The sequence below is a fragment of the Anopheles bellator genome, chromosome 2, assembly GCF_943735745.2.
Source record: "Anopheles bellator chromosome 2, idAnoBellAS_SP24_06.2, whole genome shotgun sequence".
Taxonomy (NCBI): Eukaryota; Metazoa; Arthropoda; class Insecta; order Diptera; family Culicidae; genus Anopheles; species Anopheles bellator.
Window position 1 is genome coordinate 9,681,376 of NC_071286.1, and position 20,849 is coordinate 9,702,224.

The 20,849-nt window shown below is 48.5% G+C and overlaps 1 protein-coding gene across 1 annotated transcript; it reads right to left on the reverse strand.

Annotated features, from left to right (window-relative positions):
* Positions 1-11,574: 11,574 nt before the first annotated feature.
* On the reverse strand, positions 11,575-13,096 carry LOC131210178 (uncharacterized). Its single transcript, XM_058203388.1, has 3 exons — positions 12,906-13,096; positions 11,909-12,838; positions 11,575-11,835 (listed from the first exon to the last, which is right to left on the reverse strand). Exons 1-3 carry the CDS (start codon positions 13,094-13,096, stop codon positions 11,586-11,588), a joined length of 1,371 nt encoding a protein of 456 aa, XP_058059371.1. The 3' UTR covers positions 11,575-11,585.
* Positions 13,097-20,849: the final 7,753 nt, after the last annotated feature.

The window sequence follows — 20,849 nt, forward strand, 5'->3', positions numbered from 1 at the left end:
CCCGTGGCCCAGGTGTCCCGCCCGACTGTGCCCGATTGTCTCCCGATTGTCGGCTGCGACCCCTCCTTGCGGTTCTAGTGGGCCCCCTTTGGAGTGGTGGCCGCGACTGGCGCCATTTGCTTCGCGTGGAGTTTTACTTTTTGTGGCCGCGCTCTGTGTGTTCGGCCATTCGTACTATATCAAATATTTAGAGCGCTTTTGCAGTTAGACGTTAGTGTGAGTGGAGTGTGTGCGCGCCCATCACGCGGACGGCAGGCTCTGAATCATGTTCCAAAAAAGGACGAAGCAAAAACTAGAAAGAGCGTGCGACGGAGAGAGAGAGAGAGAGAGAGACAGTAGGACCAAGATAGCGTTTACCGATAAAGGTACGTTTTTATGTTGCTGGGGACTTGGCGTGCAGGGTGGGGTGGTTGGAAACGCGCATTATATGTTGCTAGCCACCGGAGGCCCGGGGCCACTTCCCGGGTGGGCACCCCGAAAAAAAAAACCGGGTGCTGAATAATGTAGCAGCATGTAATTTGAGCGAAAGTGGCCTCGGTGGCGTCGACATATCGCGCCCACCGACGCCGTCTGCGATGATGCGAATGCAATGGTTGCTTTGTCGCATTTTGTATGGGCTACGCACACGGGGCCGTAGGTCGAGGGACCCTGGGACCATGGCTGTTACATGGCGACCTGGGCAAGTCATCTAAAATGCAACTCATTGCGCGATGGGGAAAGAAAATCGATCGAAATGGACCTCGACGATGACGACGACGGGGCCAGTGCAAGGAGGGCGACATATCCTGGGCGTCGTTCCGTCGTGGAATGAAGTGGTTTCCGGGAATTGACTGCGGCGGCCCCGTACACGGTAATTTAGGCGATCTCAACGGGGCGATAATGCGCCCCACACACATACATGGGGGCACTATTCCATTATTAACACTCACATCCACACACCGGGAGGCGCGCTGGATCAAAGCATTCAAAGTCGAAGTCCCGTTTGGGGTACCCCGCAAGTGATGTCCTTACGTTTTCAAAAGGGGCAAAAAAATTAGTATTAATTAGCCCGGGGAAGATACCAACATTTTGACACGCCGATTCATCGGCCACGTCGATATGCACGCGACCAGTAATGGGGACGCATTAAACTTGCATACGGTTGTTCCTGCTGGTTGCACGGTGGAGCCGTTGGCTGTTAGGTGCACTTGCAGCTACAAACAAAATAATTGATATTGACAAAAGCTTTGTTCCCAGGGTTGCCATTTAATTTCTGGACATTAAAAATTCAAACCACTTGAAGAACGGGCGTCCGGCGATGAAGATTCACTTGCCAAGATTAATAATGATTGACTGAAAGGATTAATTAATAAACTGGGCCACTTAGAAATGGTGCGTTGACGAAGATTAATGACTGGCTAATGCTTAGAGCTACCTGATTTTTGCGAGTAGGAATCGGTGACCACTTTGAAGTGCTAAACTTTCTAACGAATGTTCACTTTGCGTTGACGTTACGTCGTTGATCTGTCAGCCAGTCAACCAAGTCTAGGCGCGCGTAACTAAGCAACGGTTTCGAGCGGAGTGCCTGCCTCGATGAACTGAATGCTGTGGGAAAATGGTCGTTCCGAACTGAACCACAGCCTGTGGGTGAGATGAGTCCGATATAACGCCCGTTTGCGAATGTAAACGAGCCAACGAGCGCAAGAAAGGGAAATTCATTTATTCCACACACAATTTGTATGAGTCCTCAACTTGACGGCGACGACGACCGTAAGTACGTGGTCTGCAGGGCCCTCCGCCATCTGCAGGCGGCGGTGTAGCATTTTGTAGCGCTTCAGCGGCGTTGACATTTAACCGAGCGCACCCAGTCTCCGCGGGCCAACGCCGTTGAATGGGTTCAGCCCGACATTTCTTCGTTTCGGTGCTTTTCTCACCCACCGTGGGCCATTTATATGTGGCCCGTTGTCTTGTTAGAGGACAGGAAAATTTGCTTACGCCGTGCAAGGGCGGCAAAACACACGGCATCAGGCAACAGGATGCGCCGGGAACGAACGGGACCGGGCTTCTTGCCTTGTTTGTGGCGCAGCTCCAAAAGTAACCCACCGTCCGCGAGCGCGGGATGAAAATTTATCGTTCGCATCTGTAAATTTCCACTGCCGGGAGTTGGTCGGTGGTGGCGTCTGGAACTGTTTCCCGGTGCGCGTGCCCCTTTCCGGCATACGCTGGTGGTGCAACATCGCACATGCACATACGCAGTGCTGGCCTTGTTTTTATGCTTAAAAGTCGGGAAGGGCAAGCAAAAATAAGTTATTCGCTTCTTGCCATATGATGCAGTTCGGTGGCCTGGTGGCCTTTGGACTTGCAAAGGGCGCACGGGTTGCGAAGGGTTTTAATTTTATTTACAGCGACAACTGAACGCGTGGTTCGAAGCTGGGCACTTTAATATGTGCCGTTCTTATGACTTTCCTATGTTGAAGTGTGATTCGCGTGCTAACTAGCGTTCGTAGACTCCTTTCGGCTCGTCAGACGGGCAGAGTATTTACATTGAAGCATTTATTAGTGAAACGTGTGCGGCATGAAGATGTTGAATTGGTACGAAAGGGGAATTGTGAATGGAAATGAGTTTTTCAATGCTGCTAGCTGTAAGCTATGACTTGAAGATGCTTTGAATGGTGTATTACGGAACTGTTAGAGACGGTTTGCACAATATTTCACGAAGCCACTTATGAATAAACAAACAACGTTCTGCCGGTAACATGAATCAATTAAGTGGTGCAATTAGTTACGAACGATAATTAATGTTCTTTCGGCGCACCCCGTGCCGGTTGGCCATGTTGACCCGTTGACCATTACAAAAACTTTGGAAACATTTTGTTGAATTTCCGTCCAAAATAAATCATCGTTAGCCAAACGGACCGGACCCCCGGGGGCTCTGTACGAATATTTTAATGACGCTACCGCTGACGCTGTGTGTCTGATGTTGTTGGCCACATCACCCAACAGCATTCGCCGTGGAGGCAAATTTTGGGAGCTAGTGCACCGCAGAGCTTTAAGGGCAGCGACACCAACGGCGGCCAACATTAATGATACCGCTGGGGCCGGGATTGCTGTAATGAAGACAAACATTGCATTGCGAGCCTCTCGCGAAAGGACCGACCGACCAGTGTAAGGTGCGCACGTGCACGCGAGATAACAAGCGCGCAGATTGCGATGGTGATTAAAAGACAAAAAAAAACGGTCGTCGAAAGTGCTAGAACGCGGCTTGAGAAGAATAGTTGCAACATAGTTATGCAGTCGGTGCAATTATGCACACACGCGGACAGCGCGCGAGTGTGCGCAATTATTGTGGCACATTTCGGAACAATGAATGGGCGCCGGGCTGAAAGTTTTGTAATTAATTTCGATCTCACTTTTTTCCGTCCCGCACCGCATGTTTTTTTGCCATAACGTTCTCTTAGGATTTTTGCTAACTTTATTCAACGCAACCGTTGTACAATTTATATTTTCTAAGAGTTATTTTGGGGGGGTGATTTTTTAATGGTAGATTAAAAGTTTGTCCCATAAACTGTCCACGCTCCGTTGCCAATATCCTAGAGCGTGGTCAGCGCACCCCAACAACTGGCAAACCACACACGGAAGATGAGCTCGATGAGTCATCGTTTCATTGTAAGTGTTCTAATGAATTTATCCCTCCTTGGTTTGGTTAGGCTTCACTGCGACAGGAAACGGCTTCCGGCAGGATTCTTCCTTGTTTCGCTGTGTGAGGGGGCAGTTTTTTTGCAGCCAAAAATGTCCCCAAATAGCGAAACGCACGTCGTGGAACCCTCTCGAAAGTCGCACTCCACCGTTTGCTTCGGCAAACTGGGAGAAATCCAATAAAGTTAATGGATCGGAACGTCTTGCGCCATCGAGCGGCGATGCGCTCGCGATGCCGGCGAAGATGAAGCGTTGATCATTATTATCACTGGGAAAGCATAATTAAATTTGTATCGTCAGCATCGGGCACCCGGGGATAATTCATTATTAACGCTGCGTACATCGCGACCGGCGTGTGCCCTCCGATGGTTGCAGTTCGCCAGAAGAAAATTGATTATTGAAGAGATTTATCAAACGACGGCCAAACGATTTGATTAACACAGTCGCGCGCCCGCTTTCGGTTGGTTCGTGAAACTTTGCCAGGAAACGGCTTTCGGGACGACTTTCTGATTTCGACCCGTTGGACCGGCGCACGAGCCACCATTATTTATGATCCAGTTGGCACTTTCGCGCGGTGTTAATTTATACGCAATCCAAGATGAATAATTTCGGACTCGCGGCGATCAGCCGAACGATGGGTTCGCAGTAAGGAATGAAATCGTAATGGCGCAGCTCATTTGCAGCTTGTTTGAAGAAATAACCAGCGGTCCGGTTTCGATTAGTATTCAGTTTGTTGGTCCGATCAGGGCCTTGCTTTTTAGAATTATTTTCCTCCGATGGGCAGCACGCCGAGATGGCTCTTAGAGCGATGAATGTTTAATCACTATCATGGTTCAAAAATTGAAAACATAAAGCTATTGAAATTGATATTTGATTGAGTGTTGTTTGCGAATGTTTGCAACATATTCGCCCATGGTCCCATGCGCACGCTGTTCTGATTCTTCTGTAACATGCCGTGAGCCATCTGCTGTGCGTGTGGAATGGGCTGGATATGGATATCAAGATTTATCATCATTACCTGGAGGCCTATCTTGTTACACCGGGGTTTTGCCACACACAGGCACAGGCCACAGCATGGCCAAGATGAGCTTATCATAATGGGATCGTGTGCGTTTTTCGTAGGCGATTCTTCTTTAAAGCTTCCAGATTAATTCCCCATTTCGTAGCGCTCCTGTTGGTTTTGGCACACACATCTTTCCACATGCCGGGCCTCGCCATTGTGTCACGGTGCCCCGATGTGTGCCATTAGTGCGCAATGGGTTCTCCTGTCCCCCGGTACACCTTTGACTTGCCGGTGTCATGTTGGAACTCATTAGCGTCACTTTCGTTAGCCACTGTAAGGCGAAGGCTTTTAAATGCCTTCAAAAGTCATCTAATTTAATTAAGTCCGATTAGAATAATTTATTACTTTCCCATGTGAGGCCGCCGTGGTACCTTGGCGGATTAGGCCGCCGTGACTTTCAGGAAGCACCGTTCGCAACGCAACGCCCGTTTGCGGAGCGTAATGTGCGAAAGGCGCAGGATCGGTTTCATGAAATACCGCCGTCATCGTTAAACGGCGGGAATCATACCGGCGGGAGAAAAAGAAACGTAAACCGGATACAAATTCATTTTTAATCCCGAAACTCCTGCACTACCAGGCGGCCGAAGACGGGACAGGTATTACCATAATCGGGTGCCATTATACGGTTGTGTGGTGGCGCTTTTGGTGGGTTAAAGGACGGGCTATTACGGGACACCCGTTGTGGTTTAGTCAGGATCGGGAACGGAGTTTGCTTTCTGGCCCACTGAATGCGTCGTACGGCCAACAGGTAAACAGGAACCTTTGATGGCTTTCGTCGGAACAATCTGCTGCTTCGGTAATAAAAGCAAATGTGTGTCCGTCCGTTTCTGGTTTGTCAATAATTACACATGATTTCGACTGTTGACTGGAGACTGAAGCAGCTCTACAGACGTGCAGGCTGGCTGCACGTTGTTTAACAGAACTTTGAGGGCCATGAGCTTCGAGTAATAGAAGAAAGAAAAAAAGAAAATAAGTAATAAAAAATTTTTTGGTAAAAATACCTACAACCATTGTAAGTGGCTGTCAACCTCACTTTGTGAAAAATGCGAAGAGGATTGCAAATGTCTCGATGAAGTTTGGTGCCAAATTTACATGTTAACAAGTTCGTTGGACAACCTCAAGAGGAAATTCGAGCTGCCTCAAAATTTGCAAATGAGGTCCAAGTGAAGCCATCCACTTTCTTGATCTAACTGCTGTTCAAAACTTTTGCTAACCATTCCCGTCGGATTTGATTTATTGCGCTATCTCTTCATGTCTTGTCCTGGATTCATTTGTCTTATCCTTGCCTTGATCTTTGAACGCAATTTTTGTTTAGCTACTTACCTTGTTCTCGAGTAAATCCTGTAACACTAAGTAATTGAAAGACTCTGTCACTCATAGCAAAATGATGAATTAGGCACTGAATTTTCACTACAAATTAAAAGCATTCACATTTAATTTCCACATTCCGTACTCTGTCGACATCGCTCAGCTACTCATGTTGCGTTGAAACCAACCGAATCGTCCAAATCTGACAAACGATCCTCGTCAGTTGAGGCTTTCGTGACCCAGCTCTGATAGCGGCAATAAACGGCAAACCATCGAAAAGTCCACCGAAGAGCCGTTGGACAAATTGTACTCTTCCGGAACGTGGACCAAAACGAAAAAGAAAAACCACCCCTTAAATAATGATGATCGCGGAGCAGATTGTCCGTCACAAAGTATGGCTCCACGTACCGTATCGGGGTGCAGGACGAAAAAAAAGGCCCCCACAGTGGAGCGCAAAAAAACGGCCCGTTCCTCGGCAGAGCTTTCATTTGCAAATTTTCGACCACCGGAAAATGGCGGAAGCAAAACCGAACCGACCAATGGCGGGCCCAATTTGACCACATCATCGTGTTGCGATCGGCAAGCCACAAACCGGTGGTGGCCATTCACGCACACAGGCTGTACTGAAGTGTGCGCCGTTTTGTCGCAAGGACTCGCCCTGGTGGCGTCCTTTCGGCGGTGACCGGCCACACAGTTGTGGCCACGGTCGCCCAACCGCCCCGACCGACCCGAACCCGTCCTGGCGCCCAGGGCGCGTTGGAGGTTTTAATTCAATTAAAGTGATTCAGCAAACGCAACACTGTGCAACGGCCGAGGACCGGGGACCTTCGCGGCCGTCGGTCATAATTTCTCCGGTCACATAATGTTCCGAGTTCCGTTGTTGGGGGACGCGAAAATTACCGCCTATCGGTCCATTAAACTTGCAATCGTCATTGCCGCGCAAAATCACGCCACGCGCGTTCGGGCGTTTAGCGTCCGCGCTGGCCAGCCGCGTAAATCACGGTCCTTGGAAGGGCCACAAAAAATCGGCGCGCGAATCGGCATCGAGTGCATAAAGCGACACTAGCCCCGACGCTGGCACGGGAACGACGCTGGCATTAAAAATGCATAAATAATCCGCCGTTTTATTTGCTTCGAATTTGTTTTCCGCCTCGCGCTTGATTCATTTCCATTTCGCTTTTCTCGCCCATTTGCTCCGTCGTCGGTAGGTGGCCGCTTTGTGACGGTTTGATTGTGACAAATTTTCACACTTCCCACTGTCCCCCTGTCGCCCTGTGTCTTGTGTTTAAATTTACAACGAGTTATGGCTTTTCGAAGGAAGTCCGGGCGGGCTTTCGCGTATGAAAAGGACCTTCTTCAAATAACGCCACCGGACCGGGACGATAGAGACCGTGCCGGGTGCCGGGTGTCGTTTCGCGACTGCATAATCGTGCGGCGCGAAGTCTTGCGAGACATTTGTCTTCGGAAGTCGGAGCTTCGCAGAACCGTTATCCTGCGAGGGGCACAAAAACACCGCGCCACCCGACTATTGTGCTCGGGACAGGGCGACAGACAGAGCGCGCACGGGAACCGGTGTTGGCAAACAAGCGAGCGATGGATACGCGAAAATTTATTGAATTACTCGCTATGATAAATTGGAATACTGTTGCTGGAAATTTATATCCTCGTCCTCGCCGGTGTAGGAGTGTCGCCAAGCTGCATGGGGAATCGTTCCTGAATACACACCCGCCGGCCACAGACAGTCAGTCTGTGTCGGTTGGCGAACGGCGAACAGAAAAAAGGGAAACGTCATAAGAAGTGCAATGGCACGGCATGAGTTAAGCGAACAGTTATGTTGCATCCGCCACCGTCCGGTGGTCTGGCTGGTAGGCTCGATCCGGATGTGTTTCAATTAATGTTATGTTTTGTGTGCCGTTTTGTACATCCAATGGGGCAAGATTTTTATTGTTTGATATGTGCTGACTTTATTTTGTTGATTGTTAATTGTTTTTCTTGGATTTTTATTACGTCAATCTCGGTGTTTCAGAACACCGAGCATAAGCATACGGTCGACGTTGAAGAGAAGTCAGTAGAACAAAGAATAGAAGTTGGAGTGAGGAGCAAAGAGTTGGAGAAATGAGAAAAGAATTGGAGTGAGGAACAAAGATTAGGAACGAGGACAGTCAAGGACGCAATTAACATAATAAGTAGTGACATCCTCAAGTCGTGTGATTACCGTTTACGTTTTATTTGATGAGAAAAGCGTGGAGCAAGAGAAGATTGAAATAAAAACAATGCCATGGCGACCGTAATATATCTTAGTGATCGTAAGCTATCACAATTGTCCGTAACATCGTCGTCGTCGACCGACAAGAGGTGGTTTAAACAAAGCTGATTGAACTCATCATCAACAGGTTGTGGATTGTTTCATCTTAATAGCATGCCTAATTATAAAGCTTTTGCATTATTCGCGTCCTGACTCTCCGTTCCTGCTACGCCCACTTGAGGCTGTGGCAGGCGGTAAGTGACCCATTAATCTTCCTGTTTGGCGCCAACAATCGTGAACCGTGTCGATTTTAAATATTAGGTTGGGGATAAAGAAATGGTCGTTTTTTGCGTGAATTTCAAGTGTTTAGCCACACGGAAGCTACAAATAATAAACAATTTCTTTCAAATCTCTACATATACCCAGTAGAACCTTCCTAGCCGTTATTCCTGGCTTAGACCACGACCGATTTTACACAGTATAGTCGTAGGAATCCCATTCCTCATCTCCAGTACCCATCCATTTAAGAAATGATTCGATTTCGTTCCGTTTGGCCAAAACTTCGCTGATGGAAATTCAAGCCATCATGTTTTTTGGTGTAAATACGGTGGTGCCCAAACACCGAGCTTCTTTGTGAATCGAATCTTTGTGAACTGCGCAAATGGCTTTAAGCTGTTTGATGATTGATCTTTAGTTCCTGGCCGATGCTCTGATTACTAACATGCCGATCAATTTTGATTATTTCTGTGATTTTATCGACATTTTCGATGACATGTCTACCTAGGCTTTAACATAAAAAATAACTGAAACGGCTCGACGAAACCAAAATTTCACCTAGCTAGCTGTTAAAGTATCGGCACCATAAACACCATGTAAAATTTGAGCACGCTAGCTTGAATTTTTGCCTTTTTCAAAGAAAAACTGTAAAATGTACCCAATTTTCTCTTTGGTTACTTCCATCGTTAGCACGTAGCAAATAACAACTGAATGGACTAAACAAAAAATAGTGACAGCATGTTTTGAAGTGTGAAGTCTCATCTTGATAACAAGCCTAAACTGAAACTGTACGATCGATACTTCACGAGATATCGGTCACTAAAAGCATCTATCGTGAAAAAGGACCATTTCTTTTCCCCCAACCTAATATGTCCGAGCAGCACTGCAGAAAATTGAGTCTTTTTAACTTAACATTGAATTTGTTTTGAGTAGATGCCCGTTGCTAAAAACAATGTTGTACGGAAAATACTTTGTCTCCTTGCTCACATTTTCGTGGTACGATTTCCCGTTTGGTGATCTTGATCGCAGAGCTGAAAAGTTTATAAATGAAACACAATCCTTGCGTTTGCTTCGCCATTTTTCTCCCTTGTCACAGGCGAACATCAGCAATAACTCTCTCACCCTTCGGCGAGCGTGTTCCCATGTTCCCACCGGCGTTTGGGGTTGTTTTTGTGTCAAACTTTTGCTATCCCGCCTCAAGCGGGAGCGTTAGACGAGCTGCGACGTTTGCAGACAAATTATCATCGGGCACGGTTCGTGCGCTCTCGAGCCAAACGTAAAAAAAAACAGAACCAAAAAGTACAGGTTAGGCAAGGTAATTGCTGCCATTTCTTACAAAACCCAGTTCGGTGGGAGGAAAAAAAACCGTCCACTAGCTCCGGCGTATTCCTCGGAATGGCGTGAAATTTCGGGCCATCCCGGATCCTGGCGTGGTGGCAACCATCGGGTTTTACCACCGCCAACGATCCCGGCTCCCTGCGAGGGCCGCGTGACCGGTTTGTTTCCCTTCCCTGTCGGTTTTGCCCGGATGCTCTGCCCGGAAGACCCGGGGTTTTTGTGTGCGATCTGTTGCAACACGGAAGCGCATATTTCATCACAGGTTTCGGAGCTTTTGGTGGGGCATGTGTCTTTTTTTTTTTGGACACCACGCGATGACGGTAAATGATAAGTGTTTCCCAGAAGGAAGGCTCGGCCGGGCACTTGGAGTTGGCGATGGTGAGTGCAGGCATTGCGCCGCAAGATGCAATTGAAATGGAAACCATGTTTCGAGCACGCCGCTAGGTAGTGCTGGATGTTATGAGCATTTTTTATGATTAATTAATTGCCGTCGGACCCGTTGGTTGGCAGGGTGTGTAATTAATAAAAGTATTACAATAAACTATGCCACGACCGTGCCTCACCGTTGGCACGGTGGTTTAATTGGTCCGTTGATGAGTTGATGTAAAGCAAGTCAAAGTGGAAGTAAGCACACGGAACTCGTTCCCCCCGGGGGGATGCTGGCGGAACACTCGGCGGAAAGTCTATGCATCTCAATTACCGGAATTCGTTTTTCGCTTCTCCACGAAAGCCAATCAAGAGAATTGTTTTTCCGAGCAGCTCCACTTCTTGCTGATCAAATAAATACGAGACATCCTCTTTACAGCGAACAAGCCCCGAAGGATGTCTCGCCGGTGCTGTTGTCGTCGAACGCCGCGCCATGTGTTCGTCCGCCCAGTGTGACAAATTGCATGGAGTATCGTTACCTAGTAGTTCTGGTACCGTTCGTTACAATCTGTCAGCGCTTCAGCGGAGTTCGTGAGGTGTATGTTTTTTATTCCATCACAACCACGGCGAGCCACGCTAGGTATCCATGTTGCGATTGCTTACCAAACTCCTCCGCCGGGAGACATCCCGTTCCCGTTGGTTGGAAGAATGCAATTGAATCATCCGTTCGACGGTGGATGGGTCCCGATCCTGGAGTCGGTCAGTGTTTTTACACCACTCCCGGTGCGGTGCAAGCGTATGTTTGAGTTTATGGTTTTTTTTTTTACGTTGTGTTTTCGCTGGTGTAACTTTTGTGTTTGTGTTCTTCTATGTCTCGATGGAGGTTTCAGCGTGAGCACAAAGCTCACGAGCAGTACGGAATAGGAGTTGCGTTCGTTACATTTTAATTGGATACCAATGACAAATGGTCGTCACCAGAGGGATTCTCATTGCGATCGAGGATTGTTAATGTTGTTTGAAGGACTTTTCTTTCGCGTATGTCTGTATATGGTTTACAAACAAATAGTTAAATTGTATGGAATTGAAATAGATGGAATTGCCTTTTCCGAAGGCAAACTAACCACAGGATCTCTTGAAGTTCGTTTGGTACAATACAAATTGCTCGATACATTATATTCTACATTCTTGCCAGCAAAGCGCGCATTCCGATGCCGGCTACAATAAGTGATTGCTGTGCGGTAAAGACTTCTAGGTCGAGTGGTCGACTGGGCCGTTCAGTATTTGGAAGGAAACATTTAATATTTAACACCCGACTTAGCCGACCATATCCAGATAGCCTTGCTGCGCTGCGTGGATCAGCACTTTCGCGAGGCGCTCGTTGACCGGCTCCCCGCCGGCAATCAGATAGATATCCCGAAACGCCGGCGACGTGATGTCCGTATGAAAGTGGTGCACGATTTGTTGGACCTCCGTCTCGCTCGACAGCATGCACGGTAGGAACTTGATCGCTATGACCGCACCGTAGACGAAGTGCTGTGCCAGGTGTTGCTTCATGGCGTCGTACCTGATACGGGGCGTAACACAAAACGCTGTTTAAACATTTGGAAACAAGAAACCCCGGCGGCAGATAAACGTACGAGTATGGCGCAAGGCGGGCATCGTCCGGGGTGGCCTGTACAATTTCACAGATGCACCGCATCAACTCCCGGTGATAGACTCCAAGCAGGTCCTCCCAGCCACCGTGGGCCCACGCTTCCGGCAGCATGTTCATGTACATGAAGAACGACAGATCGAGGGCCGGCGAACCGTAACGGTTCTCCTGGAAGTCTATCAGCATCACGTCCTGCGGTGCGGTACCGTCGTCGTCGCTGCCGCCATACCGGAACAGTACATTGTTTCGGTTGAAGTCGCCGTGCAGAATCACCGAGTACGTTTCGTCCCTCCGCAGGCACCGCTGCATCAACTCCGAGGGACAACTGCCATACCGGCGCCTTAACGCTTCGATCCGCTCTCGCTCCTTATGCCCAACCGATTGCAGCACTCCGGGGCGGTCGTCCAGGTAACGGAACAAGCGCTCGAACACCACCTTAAAGACGACGTCGTAGCTTTCGAAGAAGATCTTACCGTCCTGCACGAAGTTGAGCGGAATGATACGGTCCACCAGGAGGGCGAGTCGCTCCGACTGACCGCCGATCCGGAGGGCGTAGGAACAGGCGTGAAACTGTGCCACTTTGCGGGCCATCAGCTCGAGGTGTGCCCGGTCAAGGTTGAGCCGGCTGCGGCTCGGTTCGAACCCGATCAACGTGACGTCCTCCATCGCGAGGAACGTTTCCTCCTGCTCACTGTAGGCCGGATAGCGAACACCCGACTCGGCCAGGAAGATCCGTGGGCAGAGACTGCTGAGATCGATCTGAGCACCGCTGGCTCGCACCAAACCGGCGAACGTTGGGATGACGTTCGAGTAGACGTTGATTTCGTTCGGGAAGAGCACCAGGCCGAGTGACTTCTGGCGGAAGTCATCGTCACCCTTCATCACCTTCAGCATCAGCGTGAGCGTTTTGGTTTCGCTGGAAGTGGCAAATGGAGACCACGTTAAGTAACCCGCTTCAAGAGGCCTTCGGAGGCCTTCGTTACCTTGTGACGGTGTGCTGGAGCTTGAGCGTCAGCTTGTGGATCACCGACATAAACCCGTCCAGTCCTTGCGGGGTCGTCAGTGTGCAGCCACCACTGCTGGCCATCCGATAGACCCGCAGATCGTCGTTCGATTGGAGAATCTTCTCCACCAGCTCGGTCGTTAGAAAGCGCACTTTTCGATCGGCCTCCATAGTGGCTCAAACGTTGTGTCGTAGGTCGTAGCAAGGGGTCGCTAGAAACTGTTGGTCATTTCGACGGACCGAGAGCGCGAGCGTCAACGTCTTATGTTTAAGAGCAAACTCAAACCACTACACTCAAACGCTGTTAGGCAATATTTAGATTGCGTTGCGGGTAATCTTATCACGAACCTCAGCTGACTGCGCGGACCGCGAGTTGAACGAGGCACCGGTTTCGTGAGAAGCTCTCTCGATCTTTTCGGTCAATTGTTGGAGTGGTGTTGGTGGTGGATTCCCCGGCTAATCGAGTATGATTGGGAATGGGAATTGAGAGACACGTGCTTGGTTCCTAATTTGGGAGAATCATAAGCATCAAGCGATGGAGAGAAAAAGGAACACCAAGCGAAACTGGTTCAGAATGGACATTCTTTCCGATTGTGAGTTTAGGGCCATCCGCGAGTTACGGGCTTTGGCTGTGAGTGTAAGTTCATACGATAGATACGTAAAATGATATCCCATTAAAAAAAGCCGGATGCGTAGTTGTCTCCCGTTTGATTCACATAAACCATAAATTGACATGTCATTGCTGATCCAAACACCTAAGATCCGAGGTCCGACGGTCTAGATGTCTAATTGAGTTTCGTTTCCCTTTCTTTCCAATTGATCCTGACTGGATGTTGAGCATCTTCCACGTATTGGGTGAGAGCATCATGATTGTTTCAACACTGTTCAAGGTTTGTTTCTTCACAATTATTTCTATAGCCTTAGAGACTTAAACCACATGGTTCACAACTCAAGACCTAACGATACGATCTGGGGAACGTATAACACGCAGTAATGATCCTGTTTCCGAAGCTATTGTGTGACACTGATAAGCCACTAGCCCTGTAAATTACGGCTCTTACACTACTTTGTGTAATTGCTAAAAACAGCCATTACGGTCGTCAGCGTCAACAGTAATCCCATTCGAAAGTGCCTTTTCCCTTGGTCCTCGGGCTCGTTAGAAAGTGGTTTCGCAAAACGCATGCCTAACTGCAATTTCGCCACCACCGAGCCCCACCATCGCCCGTCAGCCTGACACGTCCGAGCCAGGATGGGATGGGACGACGGACTGCATCAGCTCGGTGGCAGTTCTTTGCGGATTTGTTTGCGCATCTTTCCGGGCAAACTTCTCGCAATCTGCACCGCTCGATAGCTTGGAAGCTCTTGGAGTCCCTGTTGGGCGGGCGCCTACCAGGCAGGCAGGCCGACAAATAACATGACGATAATGAAACTAATTAAATTGTCGTAAAACTTGAGCATAAGGCCATAAAAACGGGCGAAAAACTTCGGCTTCGGCCCCATGTGAGTGGGTCGGAGCGTTTGCTGAGAAGGGTGTCTTCAAAAAGCTCGGTCCTCCAGTAAATTCATTAAACACGGCACGGCCTCAAGAGCTGCCACACATGCTTCTGACAATCGCAATCAAATTACGCCAAATCCTTTACCCCGTATCCCGGTGTGCCCCCCCCACACGCCGCACGACTGTCGAAGGTGGGTACGCTGCTCCGGTGTATGGCTGCGTAGTGCGTTGCGTAGTGTGGCGCACTAGTTGCCAAAAACTTTCCCATTCAATTACTGGAAAGTGTTGTGCTGGTTAAGAATTAGGGCAGGGCTTTCGGTGCACGTTGTGTGTTGTTTCGAAAACTTCGAACCAGAATTCGAACTCGCCCCGGCTCGAGGAAGCAATTGCGGATGTGGAATCACTTTCTCCATTTCCGTCGGTAGCAAACTTCACTCCGCCGCCGGCTTCGCCCCATTCGCCGGTCCTCAACAATTTCCGGATTTTAGTCTAAATCAGGTTAAGGGAGCCTCTCGTAGTCGGCAACAAACAGACACACGTAGTTTTTGGTGGGACGAGAGAGAGAGAGAGAGCGACAGTTTCGGTCGTGGCCGGAAAGTGTACCTAACCTAACAAGTGGCATCCCGTGTTTGGCATTGTTTCTTCCAGACGGTTGAGCTTCCAGTCCGTACGTGAGGCCACCGTCGGGGCTAACTTTCCACGGCTACCTTCGGTGCAATTACCGAAAAGACGATCACAGACTGACGCCCGGTGGCGTGTCGCGAAAGCTCGCGAATGATCGTTGAATCTCGGCGGCCGCACGGCGGCTGCACGGTGGGTGTCCCGGGTGGTGCGAGAGGTGATTTAGTTTGCCGCTGTACCGAGACCCCGGCGAGCCGGATGTGGGAAAGTTTTCCCAAAGAATTCAAATCCACATCAACTCAGCCATATTCATTATGATAATAACAATGATAATAACAACACATTCCGGAGTGAAGGCAGGAGTTTCCCACGTCCTAAGCTGTCCTAACGGCAAGTTGACACGGTACACGACGTCGTTCGGCGGAGTTCCTGCGCGAGTCTTCCGCCGAAAATCGAATATGTCGCTGGCAGCGAAACGAGCGTTGGGAAAATTCATTTCCTATGTGCCGGGGCTTCAGCTTGGTGTGCCGTTTTCCCGAGCCGGTGTAGTTTGTTTAGTGTCCGGGAAGCTCGTTCCACGAAGCCGCGGCGGAGGCAGCTGAACCGTGTCGAGGTTAAAGAGATGGCGCTAACGCCACAGCAGTTGTTGGGTGGCACCTTCACGGGGATTGGCGACACGATCATGCTTAATTGCATTCGCTACGTTTCGCGATTGAATGGGTTTCGAGTGTACGGTTTTTGTTTGATAGTTTGTCAGTTAACGCTGTGCCCTTTTAAAGACTTTTCTCAAGATTATTCTATTCTTGTATTACTCATTTTTGTATTTTGTTTCAATATTTTAACTTCCGTTTTGTACTCTTTCTATTTCTTTTCTTTGTTTTCTTCCTTTTTTCTCTAATTATTGATGACTATATGGTATTTGTATGTCATTCAAAATTTATATTATTTTATAGAGTTTCATTATCATCGTTAGTTTTTTGTTTTAACTTTTCCCATTTATTAGTTTTCGTTTTCGCAAACACCTATTTGTAGTTTTGAGTTTGTTCGGCTGATCGCTCTGATCGGGACATAACTTGTTACTTATCTTTTGCCTATTTTAACCATAAATGGCTATATCAAGGTTTGGCTTTCTTACTCGCTTTAGCATTTCTAACGTTTTGTTTGGGTCAACATTCCGGACAGATGTTGGATCCGTCCGGGACTCGGCGCTGAAAAGATTTGGGCGTACATTAGAAGATTAATAAAAGTCCTACCAGCACCACCACCACCAGCAGAGCCAGTAAATTCATTCTCTTGCTTGGTATGTGTGTTTCGGCGCAGTCGTTTCTCCTTCGCTTACGCAGTCGATTGTAGTTGGGTTTCCATGTTTTATGTTTTGCTATTGCCGAGCACCGACCAAGCCATTTTTCCCTCGCACCCACTGCCTTCTGCTATTTGTATTGTGTGTACTTATGCATTCCGGCAACCGGCAACATTATTGCTTCCTGTCTTCCTGCCTTCCACCGCCGTCGGGACGGCGCGCACGGCCGTCGGAATGTTTGCTTATTTTTATGGGTTTGTTTGCAGTTCACGCAAATGGAAAAATAAAAACCTGAAATGAGTGTACCGTCCGCCGATCCGTTGTTTCGTTGCTATTGCCCCGCAAGGTTCGTGGCCGTAACGGAGGGGCCAGTAACGAAGGAAGGTGTATAATCGAGAGCTTAGTCAGCTTGATTCAACAATGATCAGCTGCTCCGGCTCCGGTGGGTTGGGCCGCGTACGAATTTTGCTTTCTATTCCGCTTTTCAACTGGCCCCGCCAAGCGACCCTTCTCCCATCTATCGGCCCCACTTTTCACTCCACTTTTCACTTTTCGATCCCGCCTGGGAAAACAGGCGTATCTTGGGCACTCGAACGGACGGGGCGAACCGGGCCCGAACAGTGGGAGAGTTTCATAAATGTTGTATTAAATATAAATAAGTGAAGTATTGATCGTTAACAACAAAGCACGGACGAAGACGGTGAATGAATTCTCATTTCAGGCTGGCCCACGAAGCCCTCGATGATTCGGGTGGCGGGCTCTCTGCGGGTGGCTCGAGTAGTAGTTGTACCGTAATCCTCGTAAGCAGTCTGCAGGGCCGGGACCGAAACGATGATGTTTGGGAGATTCCCACAATGCGGGTGTTATCCGACATTGATTGGGGAAGACGAGAAGAACGAGTCTTGATGAGCAGCAGTAGCTTTGAATGGATAAGGCATTTTCGGAAAATTGGTGGTACAGTATTCCATGCTCGATGGTTGTTAATAAGGCTGCATTCCGTTGAGAGTCATTTTGTAATTTCATCTTTAGGAATTTTACCAACAGTATTATTTAAGAATTTTGAACAATGTTTTATTAGGTCAACTCACAAATGATCGGTATGTCGGTTTATTATTCGATTCAATATTTTTTATAGAGAAAGACTGCCTTGAGTAAGTTTAAAAAAATATAAATAAAATATATTAAAGCAAAACTTAAAGAAAATGCCCAAAAGGAAGCATTTACTTTGAAGTTCCAATTTCTCTGAACATAGGTTTCTATTCTTCTGGACCCATGTTTTAATCATATTTTTTAACCATTTTGAGAAACGCAATCAATTTCAAGGATCAAGGATCTTATCAGGATAAACATAGACAGAAGAAGAATTATCGGAGAAAGTATATTTGCTTCATCCATACTTACTTTTATGGTACAGCTCAAATAAAGCAAGAGTTCGATCTAGAATAGTGGTTTAATTAGACTGATAAGATTCGAGAACGAGTTAGGCTAATTGCACATCATCGTCAGTTTGGTATAGTTGAGCCTCAGCCCGCAGAAAGAAACTTCAAATAATTCAGAATAAGTTCCCAAATAGCTTAGAATTGCCATCCTGGCACAACAGAGTAAAAGTACCCTGTTATTTGAAAACCTTTTAATTAACTGTAAAGGGTTTTATTGTGAAATTAGTTGAAGTTTTGATAATAAGTAAAGGATAGGTTAAGATTTGTAAAAAATGAAACAGAAGATTTTCACTAATTTTTTTCTGCCGCGTTTAGTCCAATCATGTTTATGCTCTATCCGAATTGGGAATTTTTATTTATGATGTTATGAGAAGCTATGCTGTAGCAATTTAAATTATACAATTATTATATGAGTCGCATTAAAATTAAAGATAGTACTACGACTATTGCTAATTGCATTTAGTTCCATACTTGAGTGTGATCTACGGCATTAAAATTGATATGGCATCAACATGCACTCTATTCCGACCAATAAAATGTTATCGTCCATTTCGTAGTTTTGTGTTAAGTCCCCGAGCCAACTTTTAAGCCATTCTCCTGCCGAGCACTATCTACGGTGCTTCCAAACGCTCCATGCTTTGTACGGTTGATGCATTGATTTTAATCATCTCGATAACCGGTCCGGACACCGATAAACACACATACACACAAACAGACGGACTGAGTGCCATTTGCCATTTGTCGTCCATTTGCTGCCGACCACATCACACCCGCCGTGATCCGGTGCCATTAAGCGCCCGGCTATTGCAATCATACGTTACACGGCGGACGGCGAGACGCGACTGCAATCTGCGCCATTGGCAACGGAACCTCTTCTGGAGGACAATGGTGGAAACAGAGAAGGGAAGCGCACACAATAAAGTAGTAGACCACACCGGGGGACCGATCGCCCGCCCAGCAGCTGGCCCCGCGGAGGAGGTGATAATGATAACGGCAGCCAGAGACACCAGAAACGGAGAGCACTGCTGAGTCTGCACGAAAGAAGGGCGCGCAAAAAAAAAAAAAGCCAGAGGATGGCACAAAACCCGTGCACTCGCCGCCATCATTAGTCTTGACAGTTTTAGTCCCCGCGGGCGCACCGGGTGTTTAGTGCGTCTCGCGTTCGATGCTCCAATCCGTTGCAAAGTTTATCGTTCGCGATGGGATGATTTTTTGTTTGGCCGGTTTCGCTGGCTTTCCAGCGAGGATTCCGGGCCGGGGTCGCAGAGCTGCAGCCCGTACGGCGTGCGTTCCACGCGGGTGCAATCATATTAAGTTACAGTTTATGATCGGTGGTTGGTTGCTGGGCGCCCGGCCAGTGAGGCGGAATAATTTCGAGACAATTTTACCGTCTAGACGACAGCCAAATCGGTTTCGGTCGGTGCATGTGTTCCCACACACACACACAGAGAGTGGGGGGCTTCCTCCTGACCGCAAATGCTCGTATCTTGTGACCGGGCTGCGGTTACTTTTCTCTTCGCGTCCGCTAGTCGCGGCCATCGCGCTCGACGCGGTAGCTAGAGTGGTGTGGCGAGGGCCGAAAATTTATGAACCATTTATGATTCGATGTCCTCGTTGGCTGCCGGAGCGGAACTGCGGGGCTGGGAGTCCGACCGGAGGCAACGTTGCACCGGGGAGCGCGCATAAATGATAAAGTTTGCCACCGAAGAAGTAAGCCGGTGGAGCCGCACCGAATGATGATGTTCAATTTAGCTTTGCGCCGTGGTGGCGTTCAGCTGAGCAGCTGGAAAATCGCGGCCAGGACCCTTTCGCCACGGCCACGGCAAATCGATTGACTTTAGCCGGTGGGGTGCCGTAGTCCCGGAAAAGTTTTGTGGCCCAGGATTGCGTTTGGCGCGCAGGAGTTTGGCCAAAGTTTCACCACCGGCCCACAACACACAGGTACACGCGATCGGAAACCCGTCGAAATGGGTAACTTGTAACGGGTCGAACTCACGGACAGGGGCTTTGTAATGTGAGTCCTGGAACATGAGCATTTGACGGTTGTGTCGAACGGCGTGGAATGTTTGCGGTTCTCTCGCTCGCTTTCGCCTCCTCTCGCTGCCATAGGAACGCCGGGGGTAGTAGTAGCCGGCGTGAACTTTTCGCAAAATGGTGTTCGTTTACGGGCCGTGGTTAGTTACTCGGTATTTATTGCTCCGGCATCAGGTTGCGGCAGATTGCGATCGCTTATTGTGCTTGTGTCTGGCTGGCTGCCCTGGGCTTCTGGGCTCCGCGTTTCGGCTGGAAGGCGTTTCATGTGGTCACCGGGCACGGACGCGCATTTGAAGAACCCTGTAAACGTAGACCATTTGAGGGTTCGCCGCCGGAGGGTTCCATAGACAGCAGCTCCCGGTGGGAATGGCTTAAGTTTCGAAGCACGTTCAGCATAAAGAACGCGCGCTCCGCTCGGGAAACCGGAGCACCGGAGCGGTCGGAACATCTTTAAAGAATTTGAATCCACCGTCTAAATGGTTAACGCTACACATGTGGGTGAACGCTAAACGGGGCCATTCCGATGGATGGGTTGTCATCGTTTCGTGAGTGTTTCCAGTTCATCTTCTGGGCCGGGGGGCTTGGCAGTAATCGTAATTGCTAATGGTGGGGCGATAAGTTTACATTCCACAGATGCAATGTGATCCCCTCAGCTTGATGATACGATTGCGGTTCTTATTGATGTAAATTTGAGACCATCTTGTTGGGTGAGAGTGTATCCTGAGCGTGGCTGCGGAAGTCTTTAATAGGACATTCACTTTCTCTCACTTGACGTAACCTACTCACCGTCAGTGACTTCAACTTGGCCGACATCTGTGGATACAAATCCTTAAACCTGCTCGTAGATCAATAATTTCTCGTCCCGCTTGAGGTCGACTTCCTCGTCCGGAGTAAAGCTGCAGGCGAACCCGTTTCGGGCCACGGTCGCATGGATGAAAACTTTGCCCCTTAAGCCTCCCAGGAGTATTAGGACTTATCCAATTAGCAGCAGAACAAGCGGTCCCAACTCTGGTGGCTGGTGTAAAACGATTGTCG

What these genes read in the sequence shown, in the direction of transcription:
- LOC131210178 (XM_058203388.1), bottom strand. Translation starts at nt 13,096, where the DNA reads ATGGAGGCCGATCGAAAAGTGCGCTTTCTAACGACCGAGCTGGTGGAG. An exon ending in CTCCAGCACACCGTCACAAG is followed by an intron (nt 12,839 to 12,905) that starts GTAACGAAGGCC and finishes TGCCACTTCCAG; the next exon opens with CGAAACCAAAACGCTCACGC. An exon ending in GCCCGCCTTGCGCCATACTC is followed by an intron (nt 11,836 to 11,908) that starts GTACGTTTATCT and finishes GCCCCGTATCAG; the next exon opens with GTACGACGCCATGAAGCAAC.